At 37.5% G+C, this 21,168-nt stretch overlaps 2 protein-coding genes across 2 annotated transcripts; both read left to right on the plus strand.

Annotated features, from left to right (window-relative positions):
* The first annotated feature begins 11,785 nt into the window (after nt 1–11,785).
* On the plus strand, nt 11,786–20,844 carry LOC149952698 (uncharacterized). Its single transcript, XM_090168721.1, has 7 exons — nt 11,786–11,803; nt 14,626–14,697; nt 14,767–15,002; nt 15,066–15,427; nt 15,499–15,701; nt 15,762–16,016; nt 19,631–20,844. The coding sequence occupies exons 3-7, from the start codon at nt 14,874–14,876 to the stop codon at nt 20,263–20,265; spliced, it is 1,584 nt and encodes a 527-aa protein (XP_090024847.1). The 5' UTR covers nt 11,786–11,803; nt 14,626–14,697; nt 14,767–14,873; the 3' UTR covers nt 20,266–20,844.
* Nucleotides 12,175–14,619, plus strand: LOC149952699 (uncharacterized). The gene is made up of 2 exons (XM_090168720.1): nt 12,175–12,289; nt 12,369–14,619. The coding sequence occupies exon 2, from the start codon at nt 12,551–12,553 to the stop codon at nt 14,348–14,350; it is 1,800 nt and encodes a 599-aa protein (XP_090024846.1). The 5' UTR covers nt 12,175–12,289; nt 12,369–12,550; the 3' UTR covers nt 14,351–14,619.
* Nucleotides 20,845–21,168: the final 324 nt, after the last annotated feature.

The raw sequence follows: 21,168 nt of genomic DNA on the forward strand, positions 1-21,168 counted from the left end.
AGGAAGCGGCTGTACCTTCGAGATTGAGAGACAAATACAGAATCCAGTTGTCGGCAGGCCATCCGTTCAATGTAGCGATGGTTTTGAATCTGTACAACCATTCCTCGATGTCTTCGGTCGAATCACCTCGGAATGAGGAGATTTGTTGAGCCATAGTAACAAGAGGTGACGAATACGATTGCCCGGCGCCTCCACCAATGCGACGTTCAATAAGGGTGAGGAAGATAATAAGTTTGAGGAAGATAATAAGTTTATTTATAACGAAAAGGAACACGACTGAGTAACAATTAAGAATAATAATAAAAGATAAACGCGACGTTCAGGTCTTGTAGCGGGGACGAAAGATTCTTGGACGAAAATAATACTTTGGCTTAGCGGCGATTTCGGTGGTTGAACCTTCTCCTTCCTTCTACGGACTTAAACCTAAAACTCCTTCTTTAAAAACCTCCTCTAACTGTCGTTTTTCCACCTCGCTCGAGCGCTCGTTCTTTAATCTCCTCCCCACGCTCTCCGAAGCGCGCGGGCTTTTCACCGATCTCGAATCTTGGGAAAGGTTGTTCTCTGCATGCTATGGGAATATTCTGAGATTTTAAATTGTAAACAAAAGTAAATGAAATTTTGATGAAATTGATGCTTCTACTAAAGCTTTGACAATTTAAGTCTGATGGCTTGACCCTTCATTTCTAGATTTTTGTCCTTCGCTAATTTGTGGAGTCTGAGCTAGCAATATAAATTAATAACTTTCTTAATCAAACTGATGCTATGATGTTTGATTCTAACTTCAGCATCAAACATATGTTCGTGGAGATCTGGGAAGATGTCCATGTCAACAATATTTCGTAATACAGCAAGTTCTAGTTCTTAGACTAAATTTCTTTTATAGAGAGAGGAATATCTCTTCATAACAACTTAACAAAGTTGGCTAAAAACCAAGGAGATCTCGCTCAAATTATAATAACATGAAATGATCTTGGTCAAAATTTAAAGGTCAGACGTTAGCATCACCGGTTTTTTCTATTTTACTTTCAAGTGGATGTAATTTCTTTACATTTAATAAAAAAATAATTTAGACTATTTTTACTTGTTTTAATTCTATGGAAACAAAACTGGGGTTGGAATGGCTTTTGGCGTGACCCACCTTCTGCCATGTACAATTTTTATATCCCGTTCTAAAAAGTGATCATTACAAATTAAATCATGATTTGAAGGTGTCCAGTTGTCGCGATTTACAGCAATTATCCATTGAAAAAAGTATTGTAGGTTATAGTTTTATAAAGATTTTAAATAAAAATGAATATTTATCTAAATAATATGATAATTCAATCCTACTTATGGAATGAAACCTTTTCCGGTATTGTTTTACTTGATGAAAAGTTATTGCAATGTGTAAAAGCACAAATATTAACCATTTTAACCAAATAAAAACAGATTTTCAGTAGAAAACACTTTTACTACTACTTTTTACCTCTCCGAGGGGACTATGTCCTCTAGGAGGGGTTTTACAATCACCGTGTCTGTCTGTCTGTGTGTCTGTGTGCTGCGAACGCGTTACCGGGGCAAAGTCCAAAACGCGTTACCGGGGCAAAGTCAAAAACCGTGTTTGCAGTTTAAAGGGAGGCAAAACCACCGTGAGACTATTCTACGGTATCTTCATCATGTAAATAGGGTTAAATTCAATTGTGCATTGTTTTAGTACTTCTAACTCGTTGTTGTAACTACTTAATTTATATTATTCTGAATAAATTAAACTCGGTTGTTTCGTCTCAATTATTTTAATTAAAATTAAAATTTTATACCGGGCGGGATTGAACCGGGATTACGTTTTTAGTAAATAACTTTGAAATGCGGAGGGTCGTCTCGAGAAATTAATACCACTAGGGACAATTCTTCCGAGGAGAGGTATATTTTGGCTTGCCAACTTGTTTAATAAACAAAACACAAATTAAATTAATTATAAAACATGTTAGCTAACATAAACGTACTACCCGTGTTTCAAATTCACCGCTAAAGTTTTTGCGTCTGATTTTAAACCCGATAAATATTCTTCGGCGTTAGGTTCTACCAAAAGTAAATACGAGGAGTAAGACACTCTGCGAACTCGGTGTACACTGCCGTACCTTTGACAGTGCTAAATGGAACTCGCGAACTCTTGAAAATATGTACCTTTAACTCGGTGTACAGATTATCTGAGACTGTCTTACCCCTCGAGTAAATAGGGGGAGAAAGTCTATCACTGCCTTCAGATTTTACCTTCCACCATGCTTGACACCCTTTTTAAAGAGCTAGTGATCACCTGATATTTCTAACCAATAAGGATAGCACATTACGCGCGAAGTAGTGCATTTGTGGTATTCCGGTCCGCGCTCAAGATGAAAATTTTGAATTTTATTCCCTGGCAACCATGTCACCGCCTCGCGATTTCAAATAGTCTCTCTGTCAAATGCTGATAACGGTTGATTTTAATTAATAATTACCATATCAATTGTAAAATAAACAAAAAAATCTCGTAGCTATAGCTATTATTTATAGAGAACTATTTTTCATCGTGGCGGAGTACAACCAATACCTTTGTGTCCCTGTAAAGAGGCGAAGGGGAAGTCATTTCCAAAGCCCAAAAATTTTAGCCCTCAAATAAGACGTCGTACGGTTGGGCCCAAGTGTCAGCCTTTCACCCCCTATTTACTTTTGATATTATATATCTCTAGCGAACAGGTGACAGGCCTAGCCATAGACGGCAGCATTCTAGGTACAAGGAGTGAACTGATGATTGGATCTTGCCGTTCAAAGATTTTATTTTTCTAAACGCATTACATTTTACTTCAATATCCTGGGTTATTAATGGATAGAGAAAGAAGAATTAGCTACTTGTCTTGTTCCCGGATCCAACTTTAGCTGCAATATTCGACCCTGCAGCTTGAAATATTTGGTACAAACCTGGAACCAAAAGCAACATAATAGCATATGTAACATAATTACTCATAAGTATGCCACTAGCTCTATTTCTTCACTAACGGTTTGTTTCACAGATATTGCGTCATCCGTACCCTACGTAATATTTGACGTCATCGAATCTCAAATGCCGATAATGCCGTCGCCCAACTCTACGTCTGATAAACCGACGGCCATTATTTTAGTAAACCAACCGGTTTGAACAACCAAGGCTTAGGAGCTCAAATATACTACAATATTATCAATATAGTGTCAAGTTCTGTTAATGTAATTAATTTGCAAATTAATGAAGTTCTCGGAGACTCACGTTCTAAAATAAATTTGCATTGTCAAATAAAAGAAGCAGGTTTATTAGAAAAAATAGTTGAAATTCAGGTTTAGCTTTTCTGTCGCATCTACAAGGTTGGGGTCTTTGCAGATTCTTTTGAGCCTAGGCGTAACACTTCTAGGCTTGATATGGGTCTTAATAACGCTGATGGAATATTCCACTTCGACGACTTTTTCCATTTTCGGAAAGCGATCACTTATTGAACATTTTCCCCAACCTTTTATTTTTCTATAGCGATTTCCACTGGGGGATTTCGGGCGCTCCGGGAGCGCTCGTGATGAGATTTCGCCCTCCACTGGGAAATCGAGAGCAGCTCGTGACGAGATCCGTGTCTTCCACTGGCAATCTCGCTCGCACAGCGAGCGCTCTGAGAGCGAAAATTTTTATCCGAGAAATTCGACGGATCGACAGATTTCGAGCGGTTTTCGTGATTTTTAAAAATGGCGGAACTAGATAGGACAATAAATATTCCGGCTGCTTATTTGTTTATAGAATCGTCTTCGGATAATTCCGACGAAGAAATAGAGGCAATAGGCGCTTAAATAAAACATCTTCCCAGAAATTGCCAAGAAGTAATATTTCCGACAGCCAGGACTAATAAGTTATTATTTATTTAGTGCTTGTTGAAATATTAGAAAGCTGGAAACCATTGAGTTGGGAATATTAATCTAGAGGTCCAATCAAAACGTCGGATTTCAGTATTTCGCGAAACAAGTTTTTAAAAATAAGAATACTGTCGTCTGCTCCCATCGGCGTCCCAAATGACGAGAAAACGTTATCATTCTACCCGTGGCGCCGTCTATCTCTCAATGGTTCGTTCAAATAAGACGCGTTTTCAAGCAAAAATATTTTTTTCTTTAAAATAATGGATGGCGCCACGGGTCATATGATAACGTTGCTCGTCATTTTAGAGCAGACGGCACAAAGAATATAAAGCCCCGGGAATGGAAGGTGTAGCTCCGTCTAGTGGAACTTTTGCGCCTCTCGTTTTTAAAGAGAGACGGGGTTGAGTTAACCGTTTCCGGTTACTCTGATTTGCTTTGCCGGAAGTTTCTGGCTCGGCCAAAACACGCGGCCAATAAGGGAACGACTCATAATTACGAAAATCACAACTCCGAATACAAAATTCCCATAAATTCCCATATCGCCGAATTCCCATTTCTCCGAATTCCCATAACTCCGAATTCCCATTACGTAGAATTCTCATATCTTCGAACCAAAACCCCGAATACAAAATTCCCATAACTTCGCATTCCCATAACTTCGAATTCCCATAACTTTGAATTCCCATAACTTCGAATTCCCATAACATCGAATTCCCATAACTTCGAATTCCCATAACTTCGAATTCCCATAACTTTGAATTCCCATAACTTCGAATTCCCATAACTTTGAATTCCCATAACTTCGAATTCCCATAACATCGAATTCCCATAACTTCGAAATCCCATAACTTCGAATAGTAGTTTTTTGGGTACGGAAATGCTAATTATTATTCTCAACTCAATGGTGAAGTTTGTTTTCGTTGTAAAGCTCTCTTGCGGAAGTGAATAGGAGAAAGCGTGTTGATTTCAAATAAATGATGAAAAAAGGACTATAATTAACGGAAATAATGGAAAGATTCAATAGGCCATATCATAAGTAACATAATAACAGTAAGTATGACAATTAACGAGATTTACAACGGAACTGATCTTCATATCTATTGCGCAATCCAGATGTTTTATCAGCACAGAGCCCCCTAGTGTCTAAAACACGCGAGACTTCCGCCTAAGCCAAACTATCTGGTTTCCGATAGATCGGCGGAATATTACACTTAATTGATAAAATAAAAAATAAAATTCGGTGGCACGAGCCCAAATGAAATATGTTTTTTGGCACGCGGGCTTCAAAACAAAGGCAAAGTTCCTCACGACTCCAGAACGGGCTCTCCGTTTTTTTTTATTATATTCTTAAAGAAAATTATTCACCAAGGACGGTAACTTCAAGAGAGTATTTTTGTCGCAAAAAGGTTCTGTAAGGAAATTAGAATTAAAGCAATAGAAAGTGTCCTACTTATTGTAGTTATGGCACCTATGGCTATATCTAGTTATATATTTGAAACTCAGGTATTATAAATATCATACGTCTATAATATTATTCAATATAAATATCTGATAATCCCATTTTAGATAAACAAATTATAACTAATCAATGAACAAGCTCGGACTATCCTAAAAGTTTGGTGACTTCTATTCTGAACCAAAATATAGTTCAAAATTTAAAACCAGTTGATTCTGAAAAATTAAAAACATTGGTTCTCCCATACATGAAGAACACGACGGAAAAATTAAAACGTATTTTAAAACCATTTGGTATTAATCTAGTTTCGAAAACCACTATCACATTAGGAAAACAACTTTCAAAATTAAAACCAAAAATTTCCGAAGAAAATTTACGAGGTGTAATTTATGAAATTCCCTGCTCGTGTTCTAATGTATACATTGGAGAAACCAAACGTTCAATTACCGATAGAATTAAAGAACATAAAATTTGTAGAAAGAACTGTGATTTGACAAATGGTATTGCGAAGCATATTTGGGAAAATTCTTAGAAGGCATATTTATTCGAAAAAAGTGTACTTTAAATTTAGATAGAGGCTGTTCAGAAATAACTAACTGGGGTTTACTTAATAGGTGGTTTTTTTTTCGCCTGTCCCAGGACAAAAAGTGTAAACTTTTTACCCTAAAATGTTTTATTCGCCTGTTCTCGGGGTAATGGCTGCCAGATGAGACCCGGGACCCCCGCATTGTTCGCGGATGCTCCTTTTCTAGAAGGCCCAAGACACGTGTTAAGTGTCATCTCTTGGGGGGAGCGGAAAGCAGACGAGCGGGGTTTAAACGGTATCTTTGGCTTTTCGGACGCCAAAGCGTTCACCTTGTAAAAAATAAAAGTCCTCAAAAATAAAGCTATTTTTCTCGGTTTTAAATATACTTTGTTTCACTAGTTATTTCACCAATTCGATCAAACGATAGTTTAGTGGATTGTTTCAGTCCGATTGCTAAAATCAAACGCTCTCCTAAAATTAAAATTGTTACGAGAAGAAATAAACCGAAATTCTTCACTCGTACCCTAGATTCGAATACTAAGAGCTTTCCCATTGACGGTTTTGTTACGAAGCGTTTACCCTTTTCCGGCACGTGACTTCAGAAAAATCGGGCTCCATCGGTTGCGGTAAGGCGCAAACCATGGAGCGAATTTTTTCTGAGTTCCAGCGGGAAGTGGGTAAACGCTATCGTACACGCGCGAGAGAGTGATTTCGAATCTAGGGTACGAGTTTAAATTATCTTTGATTATATACGCCCGACTTTGAACAAAATCGGCAATTAACACATCGGGGACTCTCCTTGTAAGTGCCCAGTTTGTACCCTTATTAGAGCCTCTTATATTGGGATAATTACTTAGGTGGGGAATGAACTAGTGGCGACATGGAACCTAATCATCGCCGATTAAGTTCTATTTCGTCGCTAGTTCAATTCGCCACGTAATTATTCTAATTGTACTGCTCTAGCTTGTACCAAAATATTTTTATTGTTAAAAACTTGTTATTAAAATAAGCTGATTACCACTCAACTGAAAAAAATATATGATTTAATATAATATCATAATTAACATAATAATCATAAGTATCACTGAACGACGTCGGTTAATGATATTAATGATGATCTGTCGTGGGGTGATTGCGTAATCGGTGGATTAGAAACTGCAAATTCGTCGAAAAAATGACACCTACATATTATGTACCAGCCAAAGCACTTCCTTCAAACACCAGGGTAATGTTTAAAATTTGTCCCAATTTAATTTGCAAAAATCTGTTCGTCCATAGGATGAATGGTAATTGCCGAGACAAACTATCATTAACTAACGTAGCATTGGGAGAATAGGACGTGTCATACTTATAGTTATTATGTATTAATATAAAATTGCAATTATAATTATAAACTAAAATTATGTTACGTTTTTTTAAGGCTAATATAATTCTCAATAATAATATGGTAGATAACTATACTATACGTTCTAAAGTATTACTCGTTATGTTAAAATGTAGCTTTTTTCGCTCGACTTTTTCATAATTTAGGTTGCCATTTAAAAAAATGGCGATTTTTTTCTTTTCTTTAAACGTGTGATAGACAATAATTCGTAGAAGAGCACTTCATACTATTTAAACAGTGAAATTTTAACAAATTATTTAATTATAGTATGTGGAATTTTGTATTTCAAGAAATTTATCGATTGACCCTGTTTCAATGCATGTTTCCCACCTTCCGGTTTGCCTGTACTATAAAGGTACGATTGTCAGGAGCCACGGCAGTCTGCCCGCGCGATTTTAAAAAGTCGTAGTTTTTAGGGTCTTGATATTGGTGTTTTTTATTTAAAATTATTTATCTACCGCAATTTATATTGTCTTAAGTAACATATTCTACTTACAAAACGTTGACATTTTTTGTAAGAATTTTTTTTTTGAAAGCTGTTTTATTCAGTAACCGCGGAAGTACTCCATGACTAGCTCCTCCTTGGCTCCTACGACTAAAGCATAAATAACCCTACATTACCATGCAAAATGGGGGTGCATTTGGCCCTACCTGCCCCCTAATTCCGCGGCTCCTGCTTTTATTTAATTGTGTACTGTAGCTGACATGGATATTGAAAGCTTAATATGCGTTTTTATATTAAAAATTCATTCTTCTGTCCCCTTCTGACAGAGGACGTAAAACACAATGACATCTACATTATAGAATTTGTATTGTAACAATAAAATATGCTACCAAATAATTTTCTTATACTGTAATAAAACATCATATTTAATTACGACCAAAAATTAAAATAAAGGGAAAACTTCAGTCAAGATTATTTAATTTCAATAATCTTGCTTTAGCCACAAGCGGGCGTGACACGTAGGAGGTTTAACTCTGCATAGTGTAACTAAATACATTTCGGAGAAATGGGACTTCGGTGATATGAGCTTTCGGAGTAAAAGCAAGAATATGTAAATTCGGTGAAAAGGGAATTCGGTGATATGGGAATTCGGTGATATGGGAATTCGGAGAAAGGGGAATTCGGTGATATGGGAATTCGGAGAAATGGGAATTCGGAGAAATGGGAATTCGGGGAAATGGGAATTCGGAGAAACGAGAATTCGGAGATGTGAGGTCACTAAATACATTTCGGAGAAATGGGACTTCGGAGATATGAACTTTCGGAGTAAAAGCAATTCGGAATTATATCAATTCGGAGAAAAGAGAATTCGGTGATATGGGAATTCGGAGAAAGGAGAATTCGGCGTTGTGAGGTCGACCCGCCAATAATATCTATCCTTCCATTCCTGGGGCTTTATATTCTTTGGACGGCACATTCGTATTTTTCAAAAGATTTTTAGCGGGGAGCAGATTTGATTGGATCTATAGATTAATATTCCCAACTCAATGCTGGAAACTTTCTCGAACGTAACATCGGTTTTTTGCTAAGCCTTAACATGCCAAAAAAGTTACCTGGTTAAAAGGAAACACTTGTTGCATACCGTACTGCAAAAGTAATATGTTTAGTTCTAAAGGAATCAGTTTTCATCTTTTTCCAAAATATAAGTTTATACGAAATGAATTAACTCTGCCTCCATGAGATTTTACATTGCCCGGTATTATAAAAATATTACACATACAATTTTAATTATTTATACCATAAGAGGATGATAATAATACTTAGTTTTAGTAACATTATATATTTTACCTTAAAGTATATTACCGAAAATTAACATTAGTATGTTCCTTATACACGTGAGCCGACGCGTTTCTTATCTGACGCAAAATTCTCATGAGGGCAAAAACGCGTCTCCTATTGGCTTATGTATGACTTTTTGGCTAGCCATTCTAACCGTTTAACCACGGCCAACTTTGATCACGCGCTGTTCGCGCTACTACGGCCAACACATTCGTCGAAATTCCGCGAGCAAGGATTTTCCCCCTATAAACTGTGGTTATATTGTCCCCAATGTAAAAACTATACTAAAAATAATAATCCGCTAGGGGCGCTGACGTCATACACATCTTTTGCTCATAGGTTAACACAGAAACGTCAACGAATGAGATGGCCGCTGTAGCTCGAGAGATGCGCGATAAATCAAAGTTGGCCGTGGTTTAACCGACCGACCGGAAATAGCTCCTTCCCAGATGAATTTGGAGAGGGGATTAGAAACCGAGTATCTTTTATTGAAGCGTCCATTCTTTTAAGGCAAACGCCGGAAATTGTATAAAGGCCTAAAATAATAAGATATATAGAGGATGAGGTATATTCGTACTCCGAAAATGAAGTAAGTTCTCCTTTACGCCTAGGCTTAACCATGTATTTATTTATTTATTTATTATTAAGAAAAATACAAGTTACGAAGCTAGAATAGCTTGTATATAACCCACAAGTGAAAAGCAAGAAAAAAAAAAAACGGTAGAATGGAGAAACTCCCGAGTGCGGCTGCGGAAAGTCCAACGAGATTGAGCAGAAAGTACATCTGCGGGGAGGGAGTTCCAAGTTTGGATAGCACGGAAAGCAAGGTGCCATTGACGTTGTTTGGTCCGGGCCCGTGGTTGGAATATTTTCGCTGCATGGATGATTAATAAAGTTTATCGAATACAATATTACTGTCCGCCATTACTTTCCGCGTATTTCACTGGAAAATGCTCGCCCCGAGAGTTGCTCTTAAAACGAGGTTGTATTTCACTGGGAGACTCGCTCGACCGCGATCCTTGGAAATCTTGACACGCGCTGTGACGTCGAAATCGATTTCGGGGCGCTCTCGGAGCTTCCCAGTGGAAATCGCTATAAACTACTCATTATTTAACTTTATCCGCACAAACCGAGCTAGTTTATAAATTTCAATAAAGCTACATTGGGCTGACTAAAATTCCGACGCAAAAAATTCCTTCTCAATTTAGAGGATTTCTATTGGCTTAAATAAATATGTTAGTAGCCAATTGTAGTCTGACTCCCAAAATTACCAGGATTAATATAAAGGTTAAAATCTAACGTAGTCCACCTTTTTACTGGTTCGTGGTGAAACAAACCATTAGTGAAGATTTTTGAATGGAATAAAGGTTCTAAAGTTCTAAAGTTTATTGAGCTGGCAAAAGGCGAAGTCCATCACGCCAGAAGTAGAGTATTTACAGAAAGAAAATACAGGATAATAGTAACAGCAATAGGTTTAGTAATCTAAGCCTAAATACAGTTTTAGTTCTTTGGAGAATTTTGGCCGAAGCGGGATACACTTTAAGTGATCTGGTAGCGAGTTCCAGTCCTTTACTGAAGATGGCACAAACATGGACTAATTAATTTTAATTAGTCCATGGCACAAATGAGTTTCTCCGGACTGACGTCCTCATGAAAGGGAGGACATAAGAGCCACCAGAACGAGATCCTCGCGGGGGACGCTTCCAAGGCGAGACCGAAGCGCTGAGCTCGGAGTACGCCCCACCCGACTTATGGTACAGTGGCATACTTATGAGTAATTATGTTACATATGATAATAGGTAACCCATTATATTCAATTACTTATTTATTTACCCTAAAGAAAAATGCAGATTACTAAACTTGATAAGCTTATTGGTAAACGTGAAGTGCATATAGAATGTAGTTATGGCTTATAGGTACACGGTTATATTGAAAAGTAATGAGTTAAGGAACAAAGGTTAGGGAGATTAACAAGTATACTTGAAGATGTTCAAATATCTTGAAGATGTTCCGTCAGCTGGTGTCTCCACCCTCTTTGCGAGCTTAGGTTCCATGTAACTTGTATCCCTATAAGGCTGTACATAAGGTACACCCAACACCCGCTTCACAGTCTGTATCAGCTAGGACTAGGAGCAACAAACACAAGGAGAACGCAACTAGCCTTTAAACACGCTAACGCAATGTTGTGTACAGATTTCATTGGACGAACCCTTACGCTGAACGTTTTACGGAAAGGGGGAAGACAATTTCCGAATTTTCCCTTCCGACGTTTAACCAATGAAAAATGTACACAAGAAAATGCACGACTTTTGACGAGTTGTTGTCTCCTTGCGTGGGTTGTTGTCTCCTTGTGTGGGTTGTTGTCTCCTTGTGTGGGTTGCTGTGTTTGTTTCTAATAGGTATCAGTAAATAAATAAATAAATAACAAATACAAAAAAAAAACTGAATAAATAAAAATAAATAAATAAATCTTATCATTCTGCCACATGCGACCATAGAACCAAAGAATGCTTGTAAACATGACGCAATCAAGTGACGCAATTTTTAAATGTCAACAAACAAACGAACGCACGCGAAGGTTGTCAAACACGTGAGTGGCAACTGGCAAGGAGATTTTTAGGCCCTTTTACCTTGGGATTGTAGTTTTTTTTAAATATTTATTTATAGTTCAAGTTTTTTTTATAGATATAGTTTTTATAATAAACTTACAATCGTTTTTGTCTAGTAATATTTAGAATTTGACGTTGCAAATTAAGCTTGCTCAAGATTTCCGTAAGCCTTGGTTTTTATTTGTACACTACACTATAGCTTGCCAACTTCCAAGCAGGCTAGCAGCCCAAGCTTGGATTAATAATAGTCTTATTATTAATCCAAGGATTAATAATCCTAATAATTTTTGGTCTCCCATAAATGTTGGTCTCCCCTGACTTTTTTGAGGTTAACTTAGTACTCATTCCCAGACCAACAGTGGTTTCGGTCTTTTATCTGCTTCAGTTAATAATATGCATATTATCAAACCGATATTTCAGTATATCTATATGCTTTATGTAAGTGTTATCATTTTTTATCAGTATACGCCGTGAACCTCTCAGAATTTGGAGATTGATTTCAAAATATCATATGAATCTCAACAAGTACAGAGACAAAATTGAGGAGATATCTTTGTTTCCCAATGTACAACGCTATTCTCACATATTTGGAAGATTGAACACTTTATCGATTATGCTGGAAACCATCGGCATGCAAGTCTTTTTCATTGTAGATACCTCTTACTGTAAAACAGAAACTGATGATCTAAAAGATGCAATAGTATTCTATTATCCACCACAAATCCCAGATAATCAAGCTTGTTCTCTTTGCGGACAACTTTACGGGACTGTACAGTTCTCTTCGTCTTTGTTTTCTCCACCAAAGTTGATAAAACTTGAACGAGGCAAATTTGCTGTCAAGAAATGGGGAAAATATTTGTTTCTACTTGGTGGAAGTATAGATTCTCCAGATTTAAAGCTGTTGGAAGGAATGAATTCGTTATGCTTGATTTTTTGCTTTTACCACAAAAACCTAGATTGTCTCTTGGAAGAGTTGAAAGAGCAAAACAGTGATACAGCTATGGAATTAAAAAACCTCTGGACTTTTTTCTTGAAATCAGTTCGCCATGACCATTCTCGACTTGGAAGTATTCCTGGAGTCATATATAAAGTACCAAATTTAACACCCACATTAACTTCCAGTGCAGTATTTTTGATGAAATCGTGCCAGAAGTTTCCATCAGTACTTGGTGGCTGCCTTATTTTCAAACGACAACTTGTTGTTACCCAGGTACCGCCTATTTTGACTTTGTATTTATGTCAATATCGAGGATCAAAATTGATGGAAGAAAATTTTACTGGTCAAGCCATGCCTGATGGTTTTTCCTTTGTAAAAGTTTATCTTCAAAATTCAGAGCTTAAGAAATTGTTGGAGTTAAATCCTCCAGCAAAATTTTTAAGAAGAAAAAAGGATTGTTTATCAACTTTTAATAATGAACTTTTGGAATCAGAAACTATGGGAAGCTCTAGGTTGGGTTCTGATACTGAAGAAAATACTTGGTTGAAGGAACAAAACACACTTTCTCTTCACGTTCCTAAACTTTCAACCTCCAAACCAGAAGATTTAGATAAAGATACTCTTTTAAAGGAAGACGTTTTAAATGATCTAACCTGCTTGTCTCTTCCCGAATTTTCAAAAACAGAATCAAACAATAGTAAATTTGGAATTAGGAAGAACAACTCTTTCCGAACGTGTAGCATTGCTCAAGAATCACTGAAGAAAATAAATCAGATTGAAGAAGAAAAGAGAAACCTTAAAAGACGTCAACGAAAGAAGAAAAATTTATCAAAGAATTTGCTAGATGAAAATCTTGAAAGCTCAAGTACTGCCACTGGAAGCGACATGAAATCTGTTGAAGATCAGAAAACACCTAATGCAAGCTCACTATCCCCTCAACCTAACAACAAAACTGAGTCATCCGATTCTTCTTTCTTTGAACCTAAGTCATGGAATCCGGAAGTTGGGGAAAAATCCCTTAATTTAAGAGTAGATAACCTCTATACACGAGCTTCAAGTCAAACTGAGTTTGGATCGAGTATGGAATTGGGTGTAGCCTCTCCAACTTACCTTGGGAAAACATGTCCTTTGTTTTTGAATGAGGTGACACAAATATCAGACGATACAAATATTCCATCCAGCTCTTTCTATAATCCCGGTGATGAAAATGCACTTCTCAAAAACGAAAATGTACAAGATAGAATGGGTAGCGAAGATTCTGATACCTTTTTACATCAAACTGAATGTAGCTACGATGAAAATGTGACCGAGCTTAACCTTATTTCTATAACTAGTGGAAACACAACATTGTTTCTGTTGTCTGATGATTGTCTTTCAAAGGAATTGAAAGAAGCACTTTGTGATGTGTCTTCGTTTACTATTCAAATGCTGGATTCAGAAATAGCAAAATGCGTCGAGAATCATGACAGAATGAAACAGAATAATTCAAGCTCCATTTATGTAGACAATATCTGGAATACAGTTTCTGGAAACAAGTATTCCAAAGCCTACCATTTAGTAGAAGATTTCTCGGAATTAAACCTCAAAAGTTTAACTGTAATGACTGCTGATGGTGTAGCTCACGCTCACTCTTCATTGACTCACCAAGTTTATCTTCAAAATTCGATTAAAGCAGGTAGCCCAGGCATTCCAAACCCGCAAGATCCAATAGCTAGAATATCAGGACTAACCAAACAAGAACAGGACAAAATGGGATATTTTTTGTTAAATTGATATGTTACCGTCTTCTATATCCAGTTTTTAGATAATCATATTTTAAAATTTAAATCAATATTTATCAAATTTTTTTGTTAAATTCAAGATACAGTGAAAATTTAAAATTGGCGGATTTTTTTACTTTTATTTTAATATACCACGCCATCTATATCTGGAAATTGTATTAAATCCATCATGGATGCTTAAGAATTTTAACTTTTGGTCGCCATGGTTTTTGTTTATTTTTCAAATTAGTTAGGTTTTAATTAAATGATTCAGTTAAAATATGTCAGATTTAGAGGAGGACCTTTTTCATGCTGTCAGTAACAATGAATGTGAAAAAATCGTTGACTTATTGAAAAAGGGTAAATAAATATTGACAATAAAAATCTGTATTAACAATAATTATTGCAAGTTTGAATTATTCACTTAAGGTGCTAGTGTAAATGCGTTAGTACAGTCAGGCCAGACTATACTAGGACATGCAGTTCAAACTGGAAGCTGTAAAACTATACAAATTTTGTTAGAATGTGAAAAATATATGCCTGTCGTAGAAGTACATCATGATGATCCATCCCTTGACATAGATTTGTACTTAACTACGTGTTTTCAGTGGGAACAGCACACGGAGAAAATTTCACCTGATCAAGTTTCTCATAAGTCTAGCAATGTGTGATTACAATATTTTCTTTTTAAATCTTAAAAGCTAGTGATTTATGGTGCATATTTTTAGACAAATAGTAGAACTTCTCCAGCTGGTGCAGTTGGATTTGAACAAGAAGGAACCTGCGGGCTTTCATTACTATCGAAACCTTCAAATTGGGAATTGAGATTATTTAAGTCACTAAGGCAATTTTCTTCTCCGAAGAAAAAGTGTGATGTCAATTTAGCAGATTTTTATGATCGAATGCCAATACATTATGCTGCTGAGCTTGGAAACACAGTAATTCTTGAATTGCTTCTAAATGCCGGCTGTAGAGTTAATGTTTCTGATAGCAAAATGCTTACACCCTTGCATTTTGCGGTTGGCAAAGGTCACGAAGTAGTTACAGAAATGCTTTTGAAGGCTGGCAGTAGGGTTAATTGTAAAACTAGGTACTTAAATATATAAGTTAATGTTTGTAGTTGTGTCAGTTCATGTAATCGTTAAACCATTTCAATTGTAGTGACAAGTCGTCAGCTTTGCATTTGGCCGCTAGCAGGGGATTTGCCAAAATTGTAGAAAAAATATTAAACCACGGAGCTAAGATTGACATTTTGGATGCTTCGGACAGAACACCTTTGTTCTTAGCTGTTAGCCGTTCCCATTATCAAGTAGCCAAAATTCTAATTGAGAGAGGTGCCAAAGTTAATGTTGAAGAAATTCATGGTAAATTTAGATAATAATTTTTAAAGAGTAAAATGACTATAGGGTTTTTTTGTTATATAGGTTACACTCCATTGTCCGAAGCAGTCTTTCAAAAAGATGGAGATATGGTCCAATTATTGCTCAATGCTGGAGCCAAAATAACGGCCAGCCATAACATGCTTCATTTTAGCGTTTATCACAAGTTGATTGGCCTTAGCAAACAATTACTGGCTACAGGTTTAAATGTTAATAGACACGATGATTGTGGTGATTCTCCTCTTCATATTGCTGTTAGAGGAGCCCAAGTTGATATGGTGGATCTTTTAGTTAAGAATGGTAAGGTTACTCTACGAGTTTATAATATTGTCTTATAAGAATGACACAAACTTTATAGCAGGTTTTGTGTCTGCTTGCATCGCATAGTCTTTGACAATATCCTGTTGTGTTAATGTCCTTCCTACAGGGATGTTTTAGGAAATGCACAATTCTCGCAGCTCTGACCTGAATCATGTATTATCTTTTTGTTATCACTATAAAGATCTATGGATAATAGATAGAATATGCCACCAATATTTTGTTCTTCAAAATGCATATACTAACGACGTAAGTGGTGGCATTTGTTCTAACTACTATGCCTATAAAGGGAGTAGAAAAATCTTCTGCCAACATGCGCAAAATTTTGTTTTAAACTAGCGCCAATCACCCCTAGTTTTTGTTAAACCTGAAGGGGCAAATGTGAAATTTGTTAATCCACATCAAATATGGAAGTTGATTAGTAATGGACACAGTGGCGCCCCCCCAGGAAGAAGAAGAAAATAAGCTTGACTGAAGCCTTCATGAAACGTTTTTTGCTTATCATTACTTAAAAATGTTTTGGGAATCATCGCCCCCCCCCCCCCCCCAAAGAAAATCCTGGGTGCGCCACTGAATGGGCACAAACTGATATGAGATCAATATCAATTAGAGATTTTTTTCCAATTAACCGTAAAAAATTTATCAAATTTATCCGATTTTATTTATTTTTAAATTAGATGGGCAAATTCAGTCCACTAACCGCTAAGTGATTAATCAAGGGTGGGATATGTGTCAAGGCCACGCCAACAGGGGGGATAGGGATGGGACACCCGTGGCGGAAGTATGACAACCACCCTTTGGAGGATTGGTGGCCGTCCACATTATCTGCCTCCCAGAAGCTTGGGATTATGGGTATATACGCAACTAGTCCCGGCCTATCTGGTTTTATACCGATTACTTAAAGGCAATTTTCACAAAAAGGCAGCACTGATGGCGCTTATGCGACCTTTTACTCTTTTCGTTGCTCAACGGTATAGTAACGTTAATTTAATAGTCGCACACACAATTAAAGGGCAACGCAAGTGAGCTGGCATTTGTGTGACTATGTATGCAAAGTGCGAAATTTACGGTAAACTCTGCGTGGTCTCGCTAGTACCGAGTGGGGGTGTAGGGGGTAAAAAGCACGGTGCTTTTTCTGTTTTTTGCCACAGAGCTTGCGTTGCCCTTTAAGCTTATAAATATATCTACGCAATGTTATTTTTATATTGCTGGGCGGAGTAATACAGGCGGAATTTTTTTAGCCAGATTCGATGTACGTTTCCGCGATTTATCGGGAAATTCGCGCCCATTAGAAAGTACCTAGCGGTAAATCATGTTTCACTATATGTCTATAATATTATTCCATAAGTTTGTCACTTTGGGAAATATTTTACTGACATTGTGAGAGGTAGTAACGAAGTGACGTTATCACAAGAAGAAAATCTCCCCCTAGCGAGGCGCTGTCACAGGCTACGTGTGATCATAGACAGTATATATCCCTAAGGGGACGAGAATACGCTCTGATTTTTAGACCCCATCACAGTCGCTTTGCGGCCAGCTGCAAGAGTTCGTGTCGATGCTAGGGCCCCAACTGAATAAAGACGGCCGTACTTTAAAAACGGGAACTTTCAAGGTCATTTGAAGTGCTTAGAAGCTTACGTGTCCCCCCCCCCCCCCTCTTTCAATAACAGAGCGTCAGTGAGAGAAACAGCGACGTTAATGCAGTGGAAGGTAGGCGATTTCTCGTCCCCTTAGGGATATATACTGTCTATGGTGTGATGCGGTAGCAAGCGGAGGCGAAACGGCGACGAAGCTCGTAATGCAGTCTGTCTCGTGAATAGCTCTCAGTAAATTTTTTGCATGTGGAGAATAGGAAGTGTCACACTTATGTAACAATAGTATACACTTATGATGATACTTATCTAATAAGGTTATATTCTATACTTCTGTTAATACGTATTCTTATAAATTTAGCCATAACGCTACCTGAGAGTGATAGTCAAACAAGTCTAAAAACCCCATATTGAATAAAAAAAAGGATTTTTAATTTAACATCTATAATAATAGGAGTTTCCATAAAATACGGGAGGTCACGTGTAAATTTTTTTTCTACGTCAATTACGGTCAATAAAGATTTTGGAATTTGAAGTTCACGTGCGAAACGCGTATGCTAATAAAGTATTAAATAGATTAAGCTCGTGACGCGGAGAAAAAATTTTATACTTTTAACTTTTTTTGTATTTTATTTTATGGAAACAACTATTGTAATAATAATCTTGTACTTAAGGTTTAGAGGCATAGAAGAAAAAGAGTCTGACTCGACACTGCCACCTAGGAGCAACAAACACAAGGAGAACGCAGCCAGCCTCTAAACACGCTAACGCAGTTTTGTGTACAAATTTCATTGGACGAGCCTTTACGCTAAACGTTTTACGAAAAGGGGGAAGACAATTTATGAATTTTTCCCTTCCGACGGCAGCAGGCGCTAAAGCGTCTAGCCAATGAAAATTGTACTCAAGAAAATGCACGACTCTTGACGGGTTGCGTTCTCCTTGTGTGGGGTGCTGTGTTTGTTGCTCCTAGCTGCCACCCTGTGCCATGAAAATTTCCAACTTCTCCGTCATGTTCTTTCCCCCCTTGCGCATGATTACATTTGACAGGCGTAGCACTTTGAAAATGCGTTTTTCGTGAGTTCGCCCGAATTCCTACTAGGCTCACTAGTGTCGCTGGTATCATAAAAAAAACGATTTGAATAATATGATTGACTCGCAGGTATAGGGGTAAGAGGGAGGTTGGCGAAGTTTTCAGGAAACCTATGGTAGAAGCTAGGGGAAAGCTCTCGAGGCAGACTCTTTTTCTTTTTTTTTGTTGGGGTTTTTCGGTTATATTCCCTATAAAAGAAGTTTAAAATCAGTTGATATTTATGAAACTGAATTTCATCGGTAGTTCCAGGGGGGGGGGGGAGTAGTGGCGTACTCCTGTAATCCCAAGCGTCTGGGAGGCAGAGTTTGTGGATGGCCGTTTGAGTACGACCACTAATCACCCAACGGGTGGTTGTCATACTTCCGCCACGGGTGTCCCAACCCTATCCCCAAGTATCCCCCGTTGGCGTGGCCGTAACACATATCTCGCACCTGACTATTCAAATGGACGAGCGGACTGAATTGTCCCACCCGTCACAATCGCTCATAACGAGCTTCTAAAAAAAAAGTTCCAAGGGGGTATTTTTTTCGGGTGGGTTTCAAACTTTACACCCACCTTGAGACTTAAAAGCCAACTTACATTTTTCACCACCCCGTTTAATACTTATCAGTCCCCTCAAAAAAATCTTTATATTTATATTTAGGGGATAATAACTATTTACCCTCTTCCTCTTCATGACAATAATAGAATTTTAATATGAATAAGTTTGAATTCTCCGCCTTTGGTCTGTTTAAAAAAAACTATTCTAAGCAAAATATTCCGCTAGGAGCGCTCAATTCATAAAGATATCTTTCGCTCGTAAGTTAACGTAGAAACTTCAACGAATGGATTGGCCGCTATAGCGCGTGATCAAAGTTATTCTCCCTAACTATAAATAAATGTATTCCTGCCAAAAACTGGCATTGTTTGTTCAGGAGGAGATATCAATTCGCGGAACAACGTGTCTGGTCAAAGTTTAATCCACGAAGCCGTTGATGGAATCTCCGAGTCGGATTTCGACTCCTTTCGTTCAATAATGGGACTGTTGATCCTAGGCTGTTGCAAGTTGAACGTCGAGAGCTTCACGCCGGGCGACACTCCCCTTTACAGAGCCATTCTCTTGGACAAATATCGGTTCGCCGAAGAATTAATCAAATACGGCAGCGACGTCAACATGGGCAACGTCTATTCGTGCAATATTGACAATTTGTGTCTGGCCAATCGTAAAAATCACTTCCGCAGCGTGCGCCTTTTGGTCTTCGCCGGTTTCTGCTTGTGGAATACCCCCTGGTTGGACATCCATCCGACCTCCCATCGAAACCACCCGATCAAAAGCATAAAAGATTGGCTGGTTCATATGAAATGCAACCCCATGAACTTGACCGACAAGTGTCGAATTGTTATTAGGAGGACTTTGGGTGAAAATATCATTCGGAAAGTTTCGGAGTTAGTCATTCCGGATCGAATGAAAAATTACCTGTTGCTGGAAGATCTGTCGTGGCCCGTCGAAGAGGACAGTCTAACTTTCGCGGACGCCAACAACGCCAATGTCGTTCGCGTTAGTAGCTGATATTAGATTAGTTTTTTTCTCCGAATAAAGGAGTTAAACGCTCGCCCATACATTAACGTATAGAACAGGAATTTACTAATTGAACTATATTCAAATCAATTCACTTTGATCTAACAAAATATTACAGGTATTCGAATTAAGTAGCATATGTTAATAGCGACACGATATTTTAAGAAACTTTTAAGGTCTTTATATATTAGTGTATACATTCACTAATAATTCACGTAATTTATTATAATCACGATCTTAAACATAACGATGGAATCTTTTAAAATCCGATATTATTATCGTTTTATAATACTGGTAGTTGATATTTTTGCCAAGGTTTTAATTTCACTCGTTGGAAATCTTGTTAATAATATTTCAAAGCCTGAATTGGAATAATTGGGGCTTCTTTACAGTGCCTTCTAGTCGATTTATAGGAGATAGGAGATTTTGTACATGTATTATAGTTGTTTTCGCCTGTCTGTACATTATCCGATATTTAATTGTTCGATGGAATTCATTAATCCTATGTACTGCCTAGAGAAAGATATAAAAAGAAAATTCACGTGTTCAAGAAGCGTAAGTTTAAATAAATACGAGTTAACCTTAAAATGAACGTTTAACCAGAAATTTATCATATACCTCCTACAAGTGAAGTATCTATTTAGGCCATAAAAATTAAACATAATAATAATAATCAGCTAAGCTAATTCCCAAGTAACCACACAAGTGTAAGTCAATTAGTGACTAAGGAAGGTTTCACAAGGACATCCCGCGCGTGGTAGCACGTACCCCCTTTCTGCCTTTCACTGTGTACCGAGGTAGTTCCTCGGGCGACGGCCACGCGCCTAGCGGATTTCTGGCGAAACCGCGATCACGTGGGATATTTTTTGATTTATTTTAAAATTGTCGTCTACG

This window comes from Leiobunum rupestre, chromosome 3 (genome assembly GCF_980474605.1).
Source record: "Leiobunum rupestre chromosome 3, qqLeiRupe1.1.hap1, whole genome shotgun sequence".
Taxonomy (NCBI): Eukaryota; Metazoa; Arthropoda; class Arachnida; order Opiliones; family Sclerosomatidae; genus Leiobunum; species Leiobunum rupestre.